Raw genomic sequence first — 18,426 nt, forward strand, 5'->3', positions numbered from 1 at the left:
GCAACATGTCCAGTTATGTAAAATGTCTGTGATTGAAGAAGGGCCTGACAAACTTTGATATGTCTTCATAGACAGCTCCTAAAGAAAACCTGTTTTTTCTATTGATTTAAACCCAAACAGGAGAGCCTGGGTGGCTCAGTCAGTTAAGCATCCGACTTCGGCTCAGGTCACGATCTCACAGCTCCTGAGTTCGAGCCCCATGTGGGGCTCTGTACTGACAGCTCAGAGCCTGAAGCCTGATTTGGATTCTGTGTCTCCCTCTCTCTCTGCTGCTCCCCAGCTCGTGTGTGAGTGCTCTCACTCTCTCTGTCTTTCAAAAATAAAAAACATTTAAAAAATTTTAAATCTAAACAAATAAGCAAGTCAGAAGACAGAATTGGAGAAAATGGAAATCTTTATTTTTAAACACTAGTACATTTTCAGGCTGTTTTAAAAAGGAAAAATCATATTAGTTGAAAACTATGCAGCAAAGCATATTTATTTAAACTCTAATTTTACAAACACATAATGAAAGAAATAGATTTTATAAATATCTACTCAGAATATTATGAAAAAAAAGTGTTTAAAAATAACAGCCCCAGATCTCCCTCTTTAAATATATAAAATTCCCATACAATTCATAAGAATTCTTTCTCAAGAGCCAAAAATTTCACAAAGGCCAACAACTCAGTTCTCATCAGACACAATCAAAAGTAATAGGGATATAAAAAAATGTAAAAGTTCTGTACAAGGGAAATTACAGATAGCACATGGGTAAATCTCATTACCATACAGGCCATTTGTATTTTAAAAATGTTTTATAAAAACTTCCATTTAAAACAAATAAGTGAGAGTCCTTCCCTGACTGTGGAAAATATATAAATTATCACCCTCCTACCTGGGTATGGAGGCTCCCACCTGCTGGGCTTGCGGAGAGAAGTCTCCATGTGTTTCCTGACTAAGGGCCTAATTAGGTCGCATGTGGGGACCTGCCCCCTCTGGCAGTGGCTTTTTTTGGTGGGTGATTCACTATTATTTCCTTTTACTTAGAAAAGTTCTTTGGGATCATCGAAGACAGTTGTTCACAAGTGAAAGCAGGACTAGGGGATGACTTCAGATTGTTGTGTCCAATTAGTAATACTTGTACTCTGTGGTTTGGGTGACAAACTCCAGCATGCCTAATTTTCCACTGTCAGAGACACCCCTGCCACCTACCCCAGTGAAACACATTGCTGGCCCCAAGGCTGTCCCTTCATCTTTCCTCTTCTGGCCCAAGTTGCTCAGTTGCCTGCAGCAGTCCATGCAGATTACTGTCTCTTCTGACACTTCTTCTGGAAAGAGCTCTTCAAAAAAGTGCGGTACACGGGGTCATCCACATATTCGTTCTTAAACCTGGAGCTCAGCACTCTCTGTCTCTTTTTCTCCCCTTGGATTATGTCTGCTCCGTAAAATGTGTCTTCAAATCGCATATCAGAAGCTGTGGACTAGAAAGAGCCAGCATCACAGTGCAGAAGGCACAGCATTTGACCATGGCAAGAATGGACAAAGATCGGATCCAGCCAGCTCGGGTGGGGTGCAGAGGTCGATGCAGAGGCCAGGCCACAGGCCCAGGACTTTGGAGCCTCCCCCCCTGCTCCAGCCAGGCTCCTGCCTCCATGTAGTCCCACCCCCAGGGACCTTGCTCCAGCAGAAGCAGGATTAAAGTCTTATTTAAATCTCCCTCGATCTCCATCTCCCCTCTGGCTCTTGCTCAACCAAGTTTTTGACAAATTTGTCAACAGTCATCTCTAATTCGACCCTATTCCTATTTACCTCTGGGCCTCTGCCTGCACACCTTCCCTGAAACTGTCCTTGCTCCAGCCCACTTCCTATGACACTTTTCTATCCTAAATTTGACTATTTCTTTCGCCTAAGTATTGCTGGCAGCTCGCTTATCTGACATTGATAAGCCCTTCCTCCTGCCTCTTTCCTTCCTCTGGCTGCTCACTGTTGATGTCTCAGGGGTTCTTCTTTCTAAAGTATCTGTTCAACTCCAAGGCTCCTGGCATTTTGCACTTCTCCTCTCCACACATGCTCACTGAGCCCTCACACCTATACTCATGGCTTCAATTCCTGCTTCTCCAAGGATGCTCACCTCTCTCACTCTGGTTCAGACCTCCTCCTGTGCACATGCCTGCATGTCCAACTGCCCAGCAGGTGTCTCGGAGTACTGACCCCAGAGGCACTTTGCATCAAGCCGTCCTACACTGAACTCAGTGTCTTCCCTCCCCATTACTGTCCTTCCCATACCGCACATAGGGCCTACCTACCTTATCCATCTAGCTGCACTGTAGTCATTGGTAATGTCCTGCCCCTACCAGGTCCACATGTTCCTTTCAGCCCTCCCTCCTTTCTTTATCCCAGCTGACCCCTGGTACAGGCCTTCACATTTCCTCTCCTAAATCACAACAAATGCTGTGCCCCCTGACTTTGTTCTATAGAACCACGGGGAGAAAGTGCTTCACAAACTGTCTGATCCCATGACATCCCTGCTTATCATCTTTCAACAGCCTTGCTGCCTTTAAGATGGCACCTGAGCTCCTTAGGCTGGACCTACATAACCTGGCATAATCCTGTGCCACATTCTGCTCAAACAGAGTTATTTGCAGTTCCTGGCCATGTCTCACTGCTCATGTTTTCTGTCATTAGATGTACTTTTTCCTTTGCATGGAAGCTTTCTATTTTCTCTGCCACAGGCAGACTCAAGTGCTCTTCTTCTGGTTCCTGTCAGACTTTACAAGTCAACGCAGTAGAATGAGGTCAGTGGCAGAGATGAGCAGCAGGTAAGTTCTTCCTCACTGGGGATTCCTTGAACCCCTTGAGGGTGAGGATATCAGCCACTGAGTTCAGAATTTTATGTGTCCTCCACACCAAGCAACATGCCCAGCACTCAGTCACTGCTTAATTAAGGGTTAGCTAGGTGAAGGGATATGGGCTTTTTTTGTTACGCTTAGGTAAAGGTCACATTAGGAGACTATTTTTGCTTCGTAATTCCCTACTGCTTTGCCTCCTAAAATGCGTTTCCAACTGGTTTTCACTGAGGTAGATCACTCCCAGTGATACCAATGCACAGTGGATCTCACCGTCATTGAGGCCACCTCCCCTGTTGGTGACAGAGGCAGAGTCCAGCTCTGAGGACTTACATACAGTCAATCATGAAGAGGAGGCAAACAATGGAACAATTGCAAAGAAGCTTGAAAACAAAAAACAAAAAAAAAATGGAGCTACGTGCACAGCGGGCACGTTCCCTGCCAGTTCATGAGGTGGTTATCCAAGGTAACAAGCTACCTGCATGGGTCCCCCAGACCCCTTGTTACACTTGGGAAGAAAATAACTAAAAGATTATGGGTTGGTTGGGCACCCTCTGACATTAGGAGAAAACATTTTTGTTTCATTCATTCTTGGCAAAGTACTTCCTCTGAGTAATCTTTCCCTTTTTTAAGTGCTAAAGTTATCAAAGGAGAAAATAAAACATCTATGAAAGTGTTGCCACTGTGCGAGAACAGCAAAAGTCAGCCTCTCAAATACAATAATAAAACCGATTTACCAGCAGCTCTACTTAATTATGCACCGTTGCCATGGTTATTCTGTGAGACAATAAAAGGTAATGGGGCTGTTTCTGAAGTTAGTGGCAAAGAACCCCAGCAAAATCACCGAGGTGGACTGCTGACTCTTTTGAAAAATTTCTTCCCAAGTCAGCGTGTGTCTGGGTGAGCAGAAGTCATTAAAATATGAGGCCTCCTGTTTAGCAGGGAGGCTGCTAGTCCACCCCCTCCTTTAGAAAAACAAAAGAGATTTCTCTAATCATAAAATATCTTCCCATCAATGACTTTTCCAATTAGATTTGTTTCACCAACTGGAAAAAAAAAATAGCAGTCATAGATAGACCAACAAAGGGCCTGAGGGTGATATACTAACCTGAAGGCAAAGCTGGTTTCCTGTAATAGGAGCACAGGAGTCTTTGATTGAATAAAAACGGAAGTAGCAAACTGGACTTAATATGCAAGCCTCTGCTCCCGAAGATATTTTCTACTAGGCTCAACTGTTTAACAGGTTACATTTAAATAAAATATGCGATTTATATATTTTCACTGACTTTTATTTTTAATTAAAAAATTCTGAGAAAAAAAGTTGGATGATGTTGTGATTGTTCAGTGAAATGGATCTTAGGAAATTCAGGAGCTGGGTTCAAATAAAGCTATGTAGGAAGTCAACCTGGTCTTGGAGCTAAATCTATTATAGAACAAAGAAATTATGATCTGAGCAGAAACCAAAAAAGCATTCTTTTAATGTGATTAAGAAACAGTATTTGAAATCTATAAGACCCAGCTGGTGCTTAATCATACATGCATTAGTAAATCAAAGACCTGAGTGACTTACAGAGGACTACCTACTCCACTCCCCATGTTTCAATCTCTAGGTGAGTGAGTGAGTAAATAAATAAATAAATAAATAAAGGAGTTGGGGGCAAGGGAGGGCAGGGAGACAGGAGAGAATCTGTGGAAGACAGGAGCACAGCATGAGAGGTAGCCATCTTTAGCATCCAGAAGAGGAAAATTATTTTTAAGAGATTTAAAAATGTAGGGCTGGACAAGCTATCCAGACTTTTAAGATCTTTGTTAGGATTTAGCCAATGTTTTTACAACAGGAATATTTGATTTTCTCTTTCCCTGCAGGTTATCTGGTGGTTAATCTATTTTTAGGTGGTTGGGTCCCTTATGTGCCACATTTCTCATTGGGCCGGTACCACTGCTGTTACTGTCACTCTTCTCTTGACGATTTCACTGTGAAGGACCTTCCTCTCAAAAACTGCAGCTCAGTAAGTAAGTTGACACCTGGTGCAGTTTACCCTGTTCCCAGGATCCCACCTGACAGGAAAAGGAGCTAAATATACAACCGAAGGAATCTAAGGATTTCTCAAATTAAGGTAACTCTATCACTGTAGAAAAGTGTGTTATAAGTATGTGCTGAAAACTAAGGGTGTCATTTATCCTGGAAACAAAATTCATTTTAGTAAAAAAAAAATCCCATTCTTTCAAATTTCCCTATTCAGGGTTTATCATTTTGCATATATAGTAGATGCAATTCTAAATGAGTAAAATTGACTTCATTTCAGGGTCCACTAAATATTTTATGATACAATAATGAAAACTAAGTTATTATGAATTATATTTTTTAACAACTTCAGTTTTGATTATCTGTCCATGTTTATTTGTCTTTTAATAGAATGTATAAAGCTTGAAACTAAAAACATTTTCTTTTTTTTAAGAAACTGCTTTAGTATTCCCACAGCTACTTTTGGAGCTTTTTAAAATTCCTTTAGTTATAAAAGTGAGAGCTTGGTTTAATTGTGAACTGACACAAACATTAATGGGTTTTCAGAGAGAAGTTAATCTATATGATAAGGCTATAGGAAACCAGACACTCACTTATACTGTGTCCCTTTTAATCTAGTACTGAAAACTTCCTTTAATGTTGCTTCTGCTGACAAGATTATACGTGCCTGGATGGTACTCTGTATGTTCCTAGCACCTTGCACAGAGTACATAGTTAACAACTATTTTGGTATGCCAATAATTTTAACATCATTTGACTTCATTAGAAAGGAAAACAAGAAACCTACACTGGTTTCCCATTTGGGGCTAAATTAGAGGTTTGCATAAGTAAGGGAAAAGTCGCATTGGCGACTTTCTGGAAATTAATCCAAATGCCTAAGTATGTTTCCTGCTGGGCTTGGGAAACAGAGGGAGAGGATGAGAGATTCACATGGCAGATCACCAAGGGGTGTTTGCCAGCACTTACAAAACGAGCTTTCACTCTCTTGGGTAACTCTTCATCTAAAGTGTAGATGTCCTCTCTCTTCATTGCTATCTGGGATCCATCTTCAAATTCAACCTAATGAGAAATAAGACATCATGCATACAACAAAACATATATACACAGTATCACAAATACACATACATACACAAACATTCACCATTTTTTTCAAGGTTCTAATTAACTACATAAAAAAAGGGAAAAAAGGACCAAGCAGAAGTAAGCCAACAGTAAGGAAGGAAGAAAACCTCTTTCCCTTATCAAACTAAGAACAACAAATGTTTTCAAACAGGCCAAAATTCTTGAAAATGAGTCTTAGAATTTGTGATATGAAAGCTTTGTCCCTTCCCCCACTCCCAAAGCAAAAACAAAGAAGCATAGCTGCTCCTCAATTTATCTCTTGGAATATGAAATTATGGCCAATTTAGCATTAAGAGCTGGGCCTATCAGTACCATTTGTTCAAGAGGCTCTGACACCATAAGAGGGACATACTCTTGCATAATAATCCTCCAGGATAAAGTAGTTTCTCAAGTTATTAGAAAACTTTAACTTTCAAAACTTACTTCTGTCAAATTCAACCATTCAGCCAGAAAAATCCCAGGTTCTCAACCTTATAACATGTAAACCACAATAATGTATGAAAACTTTCATCTAAAATGAAATTTAAAACTTTTTTTTCAAGCTAATCAAATAGCAGCAAATAACTGCATAATCAGTTTTTTCAACATTTTTAGAAGATTTTGTCAGGTAAAAGTATATGACTCTGGTTAACAGTAACCTAGAGCATCTGGGGGAAATTCATCAAATTCCCTATTCAAAGTGACTGCTCTTGGAACTCTGTCAGGAGCAAACAACAAAAGAGATGCAATCAGAACACAATATCTTCTTTTTTTTTTTAGTTTATTTATTTATTTTGAGAGAGCACAAGTGGGGTAGGGGCAGAGAGAGGAGAGAGAGAATCCCTGATGTGGGGCTCGAACTCAACAGGCCATGAGATCATGACCTGAGCCAAGGCAGACGCTTAACTGATTGAGCCACCCAGGCGCCTCTCTTTTCCCTCTTTATTTTTAGAGAGCACAAGTGGGGCAGGGACTGAGAAAGAAAGAGACAAAGGATCTGAAGCAGGCTCTGAGTGCTAACAGCAAAGAGCCCAATGCGGGGCTTGAACTCACAAACTGTGAGATCATAACCTGGGCCAAAGTAAGACATTTAACCAACCAAGCCACCCAGGTACCTTTAGGGCACAATATCTAATATGTTCTAACCCTGAACCATGTATGACATTTTTGAAGTTCCTAAGTTGTCTGTCTGAATTCTTTAGGTGTAAGCAATAAAAATAAGCTTGCATTTCTGGTTAAAAGGTAAGTGAAACTTTGCAGTTGCACTATGTTAATAAAAAAAAAAATCTGCTGGACTTGAACAAATACTAAAATTAGGATAAAATATATAATTTTCTTTTTATCCATGTACTATGCACATTAGACTAAACTGAAACAATAGGGTGGAATTAGGTCTCAGTAACAGGAGAGCTCTCTCTTCTTGTTACTTCCAGAAGCCTCGGATGGGAAGGCTTTTCTTCCTGGCCTTATTTTAGCAGAGTGGTTTCTTTAATATTTAATTAGGCCAAGGTGTCATCTCATTTATACAGTTTGATAGCATAACTAGAAGTACTTGTGCCTACCTTTCTTCTGTGTTAGATCATTTGAAAATTCTAAAAAGAGAAAAAGACAATTATAAAACTAAAAGGGAGTATGGTGTGATGACCCAAGAGTCTCCTGGGATGCAGGACTTCTAGCTTGCTAAAATCAGGGACAGGCCCTCACAAGTTGAGATGGTTGTTCACCCTAGTTGGGACTCAGCTTAGAGTAAACTCTGGCACTTCCCTTTACAAGCTCTGTGCTCACCAACAAATTATTAAATTCATGTAACTTTTTTACCCTCATTTGTAAAATAGAGGTCAAAAAGATTTATCTTACAGGGCTACTGTGAGAGTCAAAAAAGCAAATATACTTAGCATATTTAGCTCTGTGCCATAGGTATTTTAGTTCTATCTATTTTTGTGAATGTCTTTGCTTATTCAATGATGAGACTGAACAGTTAGACACAAAACACAAAATGATCTCAAAAGGGCACTTGGTTTAATGAGGAATTTTAAACTCCTTGTACTTGAGAGATAATTTTAATATTAGTCTTAGCTTTTTCATGGAGTCTATAAATATGCCTATAGTTCCATGTTGATAGGCCATCATAAATTCCACTGAAGTTAACATACTGATTACTAATTAGTCTGAATTTCAGCATGTCCTCATTGTGATACTTTTCATGTAAGCTAAGAGCTTTGCTACATGTAAGATGCTTCACTTTTACATTTATTGTTTAATTAAATGTAATTATTTTCTTTTGAGTCATGTAGTAATGCTTCTTTTCTAGGAGTCTCCACTATTATCAGTCTGTCTTATGATTTCTGCCTGATTCTGGACACTCTGATACAAATAAATTCCAGCACCTACCCTATAAATAACCTGAATCTGTAACTCAACACTATGGACCAATACAAAGGGGAAAATAGCCTATACACACTCATGGACACATGTGTGTATGAGTACACACACACACATACAATATATATATATATAAATGTGCTCCCCTCCTTGCTCACCTTGGGTTTTTCTAGGCCTTAAAACATGTTCAAGTTTCCTAAACTTCTTTGCACTCCTTTAATTACATTGTGCTCTAGTTCCTGATGCAGTGTCTTATACTGTACTCTGCCACTTAAAGCCCTGCCCCTTATTAGTCTTTGAATAATTTCTAAGTTGAAACTAGCAGTCTTATCATTCTCAAGCTGTTTTTAACTTAACAGGCCTGAACCTTCTTATTTTTTTCTTCTTTGAACTTCAATCTTCCTGTTTTTACTCTATGGCTTAGCTTGAGAATGTTGATTTCTGCCATCGTGTTACTGAAAGTACTACAATGTATGGATTCTAATAAATGTGCTGCCTTTTAAAGTCTGAAGGAGGGCCACCTTGGTGGCTCAGTGAAGCATCTGACTTTGGCTCAGGTCATGATCTCATGGTTCCTGAGCTCTAGATCTGCATCGGGCTCTCTGCTGTCAGTGCACAGCCTAGTTTGGATCCTCTGACCCTCTCTTTCTCTGCCCCTCCTGTCCTCATTCTCTCTCTCTCTTTCTCTCTCAAAATAAGTAAATAAACTTGAAAAAAGAGTCTGAAGGAATACAAATGCACATCTGCCATCCATGATGTTTTCTTTGTTAGAGTTTAATTTATTCTCATTTCTGATAGAGATAAAATATTTTCAGTTTAATTGTATATGCACTCTCTAATAATATGCAGAGTTCCCTAGTGAAGAGAATATCCAACCAATAGCTCTACTTTTCACTAAATAAGCACCCTGTTTAGCTTATGTGGACAAACAGCCACAAATGTGTCAACACACAGTTGATTTAAGGTTTGCTGAAACTCCCAATGGAATTAAGTCTCTCAGGCAAAAGCCACCAATTCAGAGGCTGCTGGCTGATGAATAGCCATCGCTGCCTTGGCTTACGGTGAGATAAATCAGCCAATTAATCTCTCTGCATATGATGTAAACACAAGAAAGCAGCCTATTATCCAGTTGCTTATCTTTGTGGCCTAACTATATTCTTTACAATTACCACCCATCAAATGCTATTAGAGTTTCCCTGTGTTGAATTTGGTAACAAAACTCCAACATCTGGATCATCAGACAGTGAATCTTTGGCTCCTTTCAAAAAGAAGAGGTGCTCCAAATTCATGTGGCCTATTGGTCAACAGCATACTGGATATACACGTGCCCTCTAGCTTCCTCTCAGCAAGCATCTCACACAGGAGAGCACTCACCTGGTACATGTGGGCAACATTTGATCCCAGATATTTTGCCCCATAGAGTTTGCCATCGGGCCACTTGACTTGGACAACTTCTCCCTCAGCAGGAGGGCCCAGTTTCACACAGTCTCGGCTCTATGGAAGAAACACAGACAGGCTTTTCAAGGCAAGTGTCTAAGTGACTGCATTTAGAACTTAGCAAATGATGAACTCCTGGCAATTAAAAGGAGTTATTGCCTCTGTGTTTTATGGATTATGATCCTGCATGGGTGTTCAGGGGAAGAGATATGAGCCAAAGGAGTACTTAAAGATTCAGCCTACATCATAAAGTTGCAAAGGAGCCACCATAAGCCAAGCAGGAAAAAAACAGCAGCATTTACATTTGCTACTTGACAAAGAATTGTTCAGAGGGTAACTAAAATATGCATGGAAACTCCGTTAGCTGAAGAACAGACCAGCTCATGATTTACAACACCTGACATTCATATAGCATTTTGCATTTAACTAAATGCTCTAACATACAACTCATTCGATCCTCATAATCAGTCCATGAAGTAAGCAGAGTTTATTAATTATCCCCATTTTACTGACAAGGAAACTGAGCCTCCAAGGAGGCTCCTTTAGGTTGTCAGGATCTCTGGAAGAGTGAAGCTGAATAGGAAAATAAGAATTGGGATGGCCAGGTGGAAGTGGGGCTGGAGAGGACCAGAGTGAGGTCAGAATTGGCAGGCCTCGATGAAGCAGCAAGGGAAAGGAAAACAAGGAGCATCTACAGTGTGGCAGGTGAGGCTGGGAGGGTTGTGTGCTATTTAGCAGGCCTTGTCAGAAGACCCTTGGACCTCCCCAGAGAGGCATGCTTCTGCTGGCTGCCCATTAAGTGACCAGCCCTCTTCCTTCCACAGGCATCCATGGTGGCCACCCATAACCTGTCTTATTACTTCATGTCTTGGACTAAATAGTGCTTCCTCCTTAGGCAGGAGTTCAGAGCAAAACCCAGTAGTGCATCCTGGAAGGTGCTTGCTTTTTGGCGGGGAAGTGAGGTATCAAACAGATCAAATAAAATGTTTTCAGACATAGTTTGCAAACTCTTAAATTTGTATGTATTGGGTATGACAGAGTAGAATTTTAATACAAATGAATTAAATACTTGACCTCTTTGGTAAAGTTTTTGCACATTTTGCAATTTGTGTTTTGCTAATACCAGTATTTTACTGATGAGGCCAATATGACTGATTGAAATGCACACTTGATCAATCAAGCTATAAATGCATACTGGGCATAGTTCTACAGTTTAAATGAGAGGCACACAGAGGAAATACTTAGTTGTTTATGACTAGAAGTCCACCCTCTATTCCTTTTCATTATTAACAGAAATTTTGCATTATAAAGGAGGACATTTTATTGTTGGCTTTGGAATACACATGAGAGGCTCAGCTGTTCATTTTTCTCACTGAAGACTCACTTCCATTCAAAACTATGGGCAAAGGGAAACTTATGTGCTTGGAGCCTCTGTAGAATTGACAGTCTGCATCTAACTTAGTTAAACAAAAATAAGTTTCTCTTTGGCTTTCATAATATTTCACCTTAGGGCACACAGAATTGAAAGGGTAGGCTGTAGAAATGTATTCTAGCTACATCCCTGGGGTTATCCTTTTACTCTCCATTTCCCTTCCAAAGATGTACCTGGTACTAAGAATATTGGAAGGTGCAGCTTCTTAACAGACACTATCCAGTCTGTTGGGCTGGGAAGCAATATCAGCTCTGGGATAACTGAGCTGAAACCCGGCAGAATGGGGAGTGAGGGAGGGGACGCAAGAGTATGTTTCTACCCTCTCCTCAAGTTTTCTTCCACATGGAGGGAGCTCCATTAGGATAAGATTCCTGGTTTCTTTTTAACTTTCATTCATCCACTCTTCTAAGACAATAAGCAGTGACTTAACTTTGTTGTTGAGTTCTCAAGGAGATGGCATTTTCCAAACTGTGCACCATGGGGCTGTGGGGCACCACAGCAAAATCAGAGGGGCTCTGTGGGACATTTTCAGGGAAAACACAGTGACACTCATCAGACACCCAGCTGGCCACTAACTACCCTTAAGCTGTTTAGACCTAACTGACTTAATAGATGGAACTGTGAGCACTATAAAAAAAGTGTGTTGGAATACTACTTGGCAATGAGAAAGAAGAAATCTTGCCATTTGCAACAATGTGGATGGAACTGGAGGGCATTATGCTAAGTGAAATAAGTCAGTCAGAGAAAGACAGATATATGTTTTTGCTCGTATGTGAAACTTGAGACCCTTAATAGAAGACCATGGGGGAAGGGAAGGGTGAAAATACTTTCAAACAGAGAGGGAGGCAAGTCAAAAGAGACTCTTAAATACAGAGAATAAAGTGAGGGTTGATTGGGGGGGGGTGCAGGGGAAGGGGGAGATGGGTGATGGGTGTTGAGGAAGGCACTTGTTGGGATGAGCACTGGGCGTTATGTTTAAGTGATGAATCCCAGGGATCTACCCCCAAAACCAGGAGCACACTGTATGTTGGCTAACCTGACAATAAATTATATGGTAATTATGGCTTCACTCCCTCAAATTCTCTTTCTCTTTGGAACCACCCTGTGGGCAGAGAATGCAAGTTCTGCTCTGCTCCTTCCATAGAGAGGAGCTGGTGGTGTCCTGCAACCCTGTCACTAGGAGGCCTGTCTGACCCTCAGGTCCAGTATTAGGAGCCGTGTTTGCCCACAGATATAAACCACATACTACAACCTTTGCTTTATTAGTAACGAAGAGGAACTTTTCAGTCTCCAAATCCTTACTCCCTTGTCTCTCTACGTTGCTTTTCCTCTTGCAGGATAAATTCTATTTATTGGGCCCATCTTCAATCCCAATGGAGGGAATTGAAGGCCTTGGGGAATACAGAACATGCACTCCCCATTTATCACCTACCAAAAACAACTACTAAACAGGAGACTTAGGTCCTTAGTTTTAGAGCTCTGATCTTCGACAGATTTTCTAACGTTTAAAATAATTCTTCACAACAAATCCTGCCCTGCAGTCTTAAGTACCATAACACCAAGGTGTGGCAATGGGCACATAAATGTGGTCTAAGCAAAACATTATGATACTTGAGTAATTTATCATAAAATATAGCTTAATAGACTAAATGTATGCAACTTTACCAAGTGAGAAACAATTCTTTTTTAAAAAGGTATTTGAAAACAAAATGTCTGAGACACAGTTCGATATCTGTCTTTCTAACTGTCCATTTACCCTTTACTCACAAGTCCCAATTTGGTAGTGCCAGTGCCTGACCTCAAAGAGCAACGTGCAACTCAGGCACCACTAAGTTTGTTATGTGTCAGCCCCAAACCATGTCAGAATCTAGGAAGGACACTAAGGTTTGCTTTCTCAATTGTCTTGCTTTCAGAACTCTTTTTTTCTTTATTCATAGAAGAAGAAAAAAGAAAAATAACCATCCAACTACAGTATACAACATAAAATTGGCTGTGAACTTCCTTTCCTCCTCCACCACCAGGAGGCGTCCTTCTCATCCTCTGCCAGGTCAGTTAGCTGGAAGTGGTTTTATTTGGATTTGCATAGAATTTCATTTAGTGAGCATTATTCACTGTTTGCACCCCAACTACTTTCCAAAAGGATTTAAAGCAGCTCATAGTAAAACATAAAAAGGTTTATTTCTGTAACATCTAGTTTTCTCCATAAAGAAATGGTTTCAACTCTCACCAGCTGTCTCCAAATTTTGAGTTTGCCAGAAACTTTCTATGACTACAAGGAGTACAAAGCATCCAAACAGGAATGGAAGCAGAAGCACGTGGGTGATGAAAAGAAGCTGGAAGTTTTGATGCTAACGTTCCCCTGGTCTCTGCAAAGCAGGTGTCTCCCAAGCTGTCACAGTCACTAATCCAGGGTCTGTTTAGTGATCATCCCTGTGAGACACTGGAGGAGCCAACAATGCCTGGGGACTGAAGGCCTCTTGACCACACTTGGAGGCCTGTCAGCTCTGGGGCATGAGCACCCCCGGGTCCCTGCAAGGGACATCCATTATCACTTCAACCAGAAAAGAGCTTCTATTTGATTCATAGATTGGGTTTCTGAAAAAAGGTTTAAAAGGTTTCTGTTAGGGGCACCTGGGTGGCTCAGTTGGTTAACCGTACGACTCCAGCTCAGGTTATGATCTTATGGTTCATGAGTTCAAGCCCCACGTCAGAGTCTGTGCTGACAGCTCAGAGCCTGGAGCCTGCTTCAATTATGTATCTCCCTCTCTCTCTGCCCCTACCCCCTTCATGCTCTGTCTCTCAAAAATAAGTAAACATTAAAAAAATGAAAGGTTTTTGTTAAAAATAAAAAGCCTGAAAAATACAATCATCAGTCTGAAACAGGGGATTTAGTTTGTGGAGAGCCCAAATGAGTGGTCTGCCCCTCTATTACAGGCCTTCAGCTGGCTCACACCTCCCTGGGTTGTGCACAGGATGCACAGCTCCTTAGAGTGTGGTCCCAACCAGTGAGGTGCACATTAAAAATGAAGATTTCAGGGGCACCTGGGTTGGCTGAGTGTCTGATTTTGGCTCAGGTCATGATCTTGCTGTCCGTGGCTTCAAGCCCCTCATCAGGCTCTGTACTGACAGCTTAGAGCTTGGAGCCTGTTTCAGATTTTTTGTCTCCCTCTCTCTCTGTTCCTCCCCCACTTGTGCTTGGTCTCTCTCTCAAAAATAAATAAATGTTAAAAAAACAAACAAACAAAAAAGAAGATTCCAGCCTCCTGCACCCATAGCTCTGTGTGACCCAGGTGATTTTGTTAAAGCACTCTAGAATTTGAGATCTATTAAAGGATGTAAAGGATGTAAAATGCTAAAGAGGTCTTTCCTAATGCAGTTCTTAGTGTGTTGCTGGAGCAAGTAAACACCTTTGCTGGGAAATTATATGCATTAAAACCTTGACTAATGCATTTTCCTCAGTTGCTGTCTAGACCCTCAGAAGCAGCTTGGCTTCACCTGACATAAATAGCTGTTCACCATTTGCTATACTGCCTCCAGGGACGTGTAAACCCCCCTAAAGCCTGCCAGAGCCCCATCCACAGGGACACTGGTGTCTGGAGCTGCCAGTAAGCCTGTAGCTAGAGTACTAAATAGATGATGTGAGAATTAAAGACAGAAATCATAATCACAGTCAAGAATGGGCTTCTGGCTATGATTAAAGGGCTCTGATGAAAGGACTGGGATGGGTCACTAGTCCAGGCAAGAGCACGGTGTCATATCACACTGCTGTCACAGTCAGGGCTGACTCCTGTGCTTGCTCCACCAACTGCAGAGAAGAGCCGCACCACCAGTCTGATTACCTGAATTTTAAAATCACTATGGTCTTGGAACTTTTACCAGGGCCTTTGAAAGGGACATCTATAAGCAGCTGTCCTTAAATGCTGCCTGTTTTGCCATCCTCACCCTGGACCCTTCCCCACCTCTGTTCCTAACATGTAGAAACCATGGAGCAGGCAACCCCCTCTATCAGTTCAGCTGTAGCACATGAAGACATGGTACTTGAACTCCCAGTAGTTAATCGCCATATAGTTTGGAGCCTCTGACAGTCCCCCTTGGGGAAAATGCTTAGTGACCAGGAGCAAACTGATACCAGCAGCTGCTGGCATTGTGAAGGATAATCACCTGCTCATTAATGGACTCTGGCAGGGATTAACAAGACTGACTGATAGCCATGTACTAATTGTACTAGCTATCCATCATTTGTTTGGCTGCCCGGCATCTGAACCCCTATCTCCCTTTCAGAGTCTCGGTGGGAAGCAGAGCTAGCCTGCCATTACAAACACTGGAAAGTGCCAGATACTCCCTTACCCAGCTTCCCTGGCAGCATACATGGACAGGGGCCTGGCCAATTGGCTGCACCTGCTCAGGATGTAGAACCTGTGATCAGGGATGCAAGGAAGCAGCAGAGGGGAGAATATTCTCAGAAGGCAGCAGTGGCAGCCATAACAGCAGCACCTATGCACCAAAGGCAGAGCCAGGGGCCAGGCTGACTACACACGGGTAAGTGGCTGTGTCCTGGATTGGTCCATGGCCTGGTCCTGCCCATGCTCCAGCTGAGCATCCTCCCCTGTTTTCACCTATTCTCTGGACCTTGTTCTTTTGCATTCCTGAAGATTCTGTGGGCTTCCTAATAACTTCCCACTATATTCTTTTAGTGTTTAAATTAGTTACAGTCACTTTTTGTTGCTTACAACTGTCAACCCTGAATGATAAGTAACTGCTGGATTGGGTGATGGCAGATCCCTCCTCTCACAAACTAGAGAAGACACCTCTCATTTAATGGTGGAATATAAACTGACTTTAATAAACACCACAATCTGAAGAGGTACTCTCTTTAAGGATATCCACAAGAGTGCATCCCAGGCCATAAAGGTAAGTCTCCAAGTATCTCGATCAATGGTAGGCTCTCAAGTGGACTCTTCTGAAGGGAATGCACCAAATTTGATGAATTAAATTCTGGACTATTTGTTAAATAGAAGTCATATTTAATATCACCCTTCATGTAGATATAACAAAGATAGAAAACACTTTAATATTATTTTTCTTAATAATTCATGGAGGAAATTACAGAATTTTAAAAAAAGATATTAAAAAACAGAAACAACCCATATTTCCATCACCTAGAAATAAATGCTGTTACCACCTGTTGGAACAGCTAAAATAAAAAACACAAGAAACAAGTGTTGGCAAGGAAATGGAGAAAGAGGAAACCTCATGCACTGTGGTGGGAATATAAACTAGTGCACCACTCTGAACAGTATGGAGCTTCCTCAAAAAGTTAAAAATAGAACTACCATATGATCCAGGAATTGTACTACTGAGTATCTACCCAAAGAATACGTAAACACCAATTTGAAAGGGTTATACGTACCCCAATGTTTATAGCAGCATTATTTACAAGAGCCAAATTATGGAAGCAGCCGAAGTATCCATCAACTAATGAACGGATAAAGATGTGGAATATATATACAATGGAATATTACTCAGCCATAAAAAAGAATGAAATCTTGTCATTGGCAATGACATGGATAGATCTAGAGAGTAATTAATGCTAAGCAAAATAAACCAGTCAGAGAAAGTCAAATACCATATGATTTCATTCATATGTGGAATTTAAGAAACAAAACAAATGAACAAAGGAAAAAAAGACAAATAAAAAAACACACTCTTAAGTACAGAGAACTGATGGTTACCAGAGGGGAGGTGGGTAGCAGGTGAGTGAAATAAGTGAAGGGGACTAAGAATACCCTTATCATGATGAAAATGAAGGGAATGCATAGTATTCATGATGAAATGAATAATGTATAGAATTCAATTTCTATATTGTATACCTGAGATGGATTTAAGATTATATGTTAACTATACCAGAATTAAGATTCAAAAAAATTAATGCTGTTACCATTTGTATTAATCTTTATGTGTCTATGTCTTTTTTACAAAATAGGCCCTCCTATACATATATAATTATTTTTCAGAACTACAAACTTTATTTTCTTTCACATGGAGCAAAACTGAGCTCTCTAAAGAGGCAGACAAAGTTCTGCCTTTTGTGAAGAGCTCAGTATTGCAGTCCATGACATGTTTCACAGCATTTGGAGGGAAGAGGTCTTCTGTTTTATTGTGGCAAAATAGAAAAACCATAAAATTACTATTTTAATCATTTTTAAGTACACATTTCAGTGGACTTAGGTGCATTTACAATGTAGTACAACCATTACCACCCTCCTCTCTAGAAATGTTTCATCATCCCTAACTGAAACTAACTCACTAGTCCCCTCTCCCCCCTGGTAACCTCCATTCTATTTTCTGTCTCTATGAGCTTGATTATTTCTAAGTACCTCAATATAGGTGAAATCACATAATATTTATCCAAATGTGTACATATATAATTTTGTGCCTTGCTATTTATTGTCTATAACTACATTACAAACATCTTCTTAGTTACTAATTATCCTTTAAAAACTCCATTTTACTGGCTGAATACATGCAACATTATGGTTATTCCACAGTTAATTTAACCACTTTCCCAGTGTAAGATATATAAGTCATTCCAATTCTCTCCCAACACTTATAATGCTATTGTATATTTGTCTCCATGAATCTTTGTCCAAATTACTGACTATATTCTTAAAGCCTTGCAATAGGAATAAGTTGGTAAAAGGTATATAAACTATTTAAAGTTAATTTCATTAAGCTTTGAAATATTCAACATCAGACTTATTTCTCTTGTGTAGTAAATCTTAACCACCACAGAAAATTCTGATTCAGTCAATCTAAGGTATGATGCTTGGCCAGGTTGATAATCACTGGTTGAGATTATCTCCAGAATACACTATACCTTCTACGTATATAGAAAAAACGAATTCCAAGCTGCTTCCTCTGAATGTAGCTTTTCCACAGCGAGAGAAGTCTAACATACTTGGAAGAAAACTTGGAATGTCCCCACACTGAGGTATCTTATCTGTGTTCTCTCCTAGTTATGAAATGCTGTCATTGCAGCCTGTGGGATAATGGATTCAGGCCAACCTGCTTCCACACTCACACTCATTATTTAGGGAAAACTCCAAGTTTGATGTCTAACTTTCCTTTTTAATAGTTTTTGTTTTCTTTTGTAAGGGAAACACACACCCAAACACCCTTTCCCTACCCTGAGATGCTCTGGTTGTCTCTGTTAAGCTGGG

The 18,426-nt window shown here is 40.5% G+C and overlaps 1 protein-coding gene across 6 annotated transcripts in view; it reads right to left on the reverse strand.

Annotated features, from left to right (window-relative positions):
* Window positions 1-376: 376 nt before the first annotated feature.
* The window catches only part of KDM4C (lysine demethylase 4C), a 426,956-nt gene continuing 408,906 nt past the window's right edge, over window positions 377-18,426 (reverse strand). For all 6 annotated transcript variants that reach the window (XM_077774817.1, XM_077774795.1, XM_077774812.1 and 3 more), the window contains 3 exons: window positions 9,712-9,831; window positions 5,821-5,913; window positions 377-1,463 (listed from right to left, as the gene is read on the reverse strand). In XM_077774817.1, the coding sequence (XP_077630943.1) occupies window positions 1,287-1,463; window positions 5,821-5,913; window positions 9,712-9,831 (390 nt within the window). In that variant the 3' untranslated portion in view covers window positions 377-1,286. The remainder of the gene's footprint in view (window positions 1,464-5,820; window positions 5,914-9,711; window positions 9,832-18,426) is intronic.

Source organism: Crocuta crocuta, unplaced genomic scaffold (genome assembly GCF_008692635.1).
Source record: "Crocuta crocuta isolate KB4526 unplaced genomic scaffold, BGI_CrCroc_1.0 scaffold251, whole genome shotgun sequence".
In the NCBI taxonomy this organism is placed as follows: domain Eukaryota; kingdom Metazoa; phylum Chordata; class Mammalia; order Carnivora; family Hyaenidae; genus Crocuta; species Crocuta crocuta.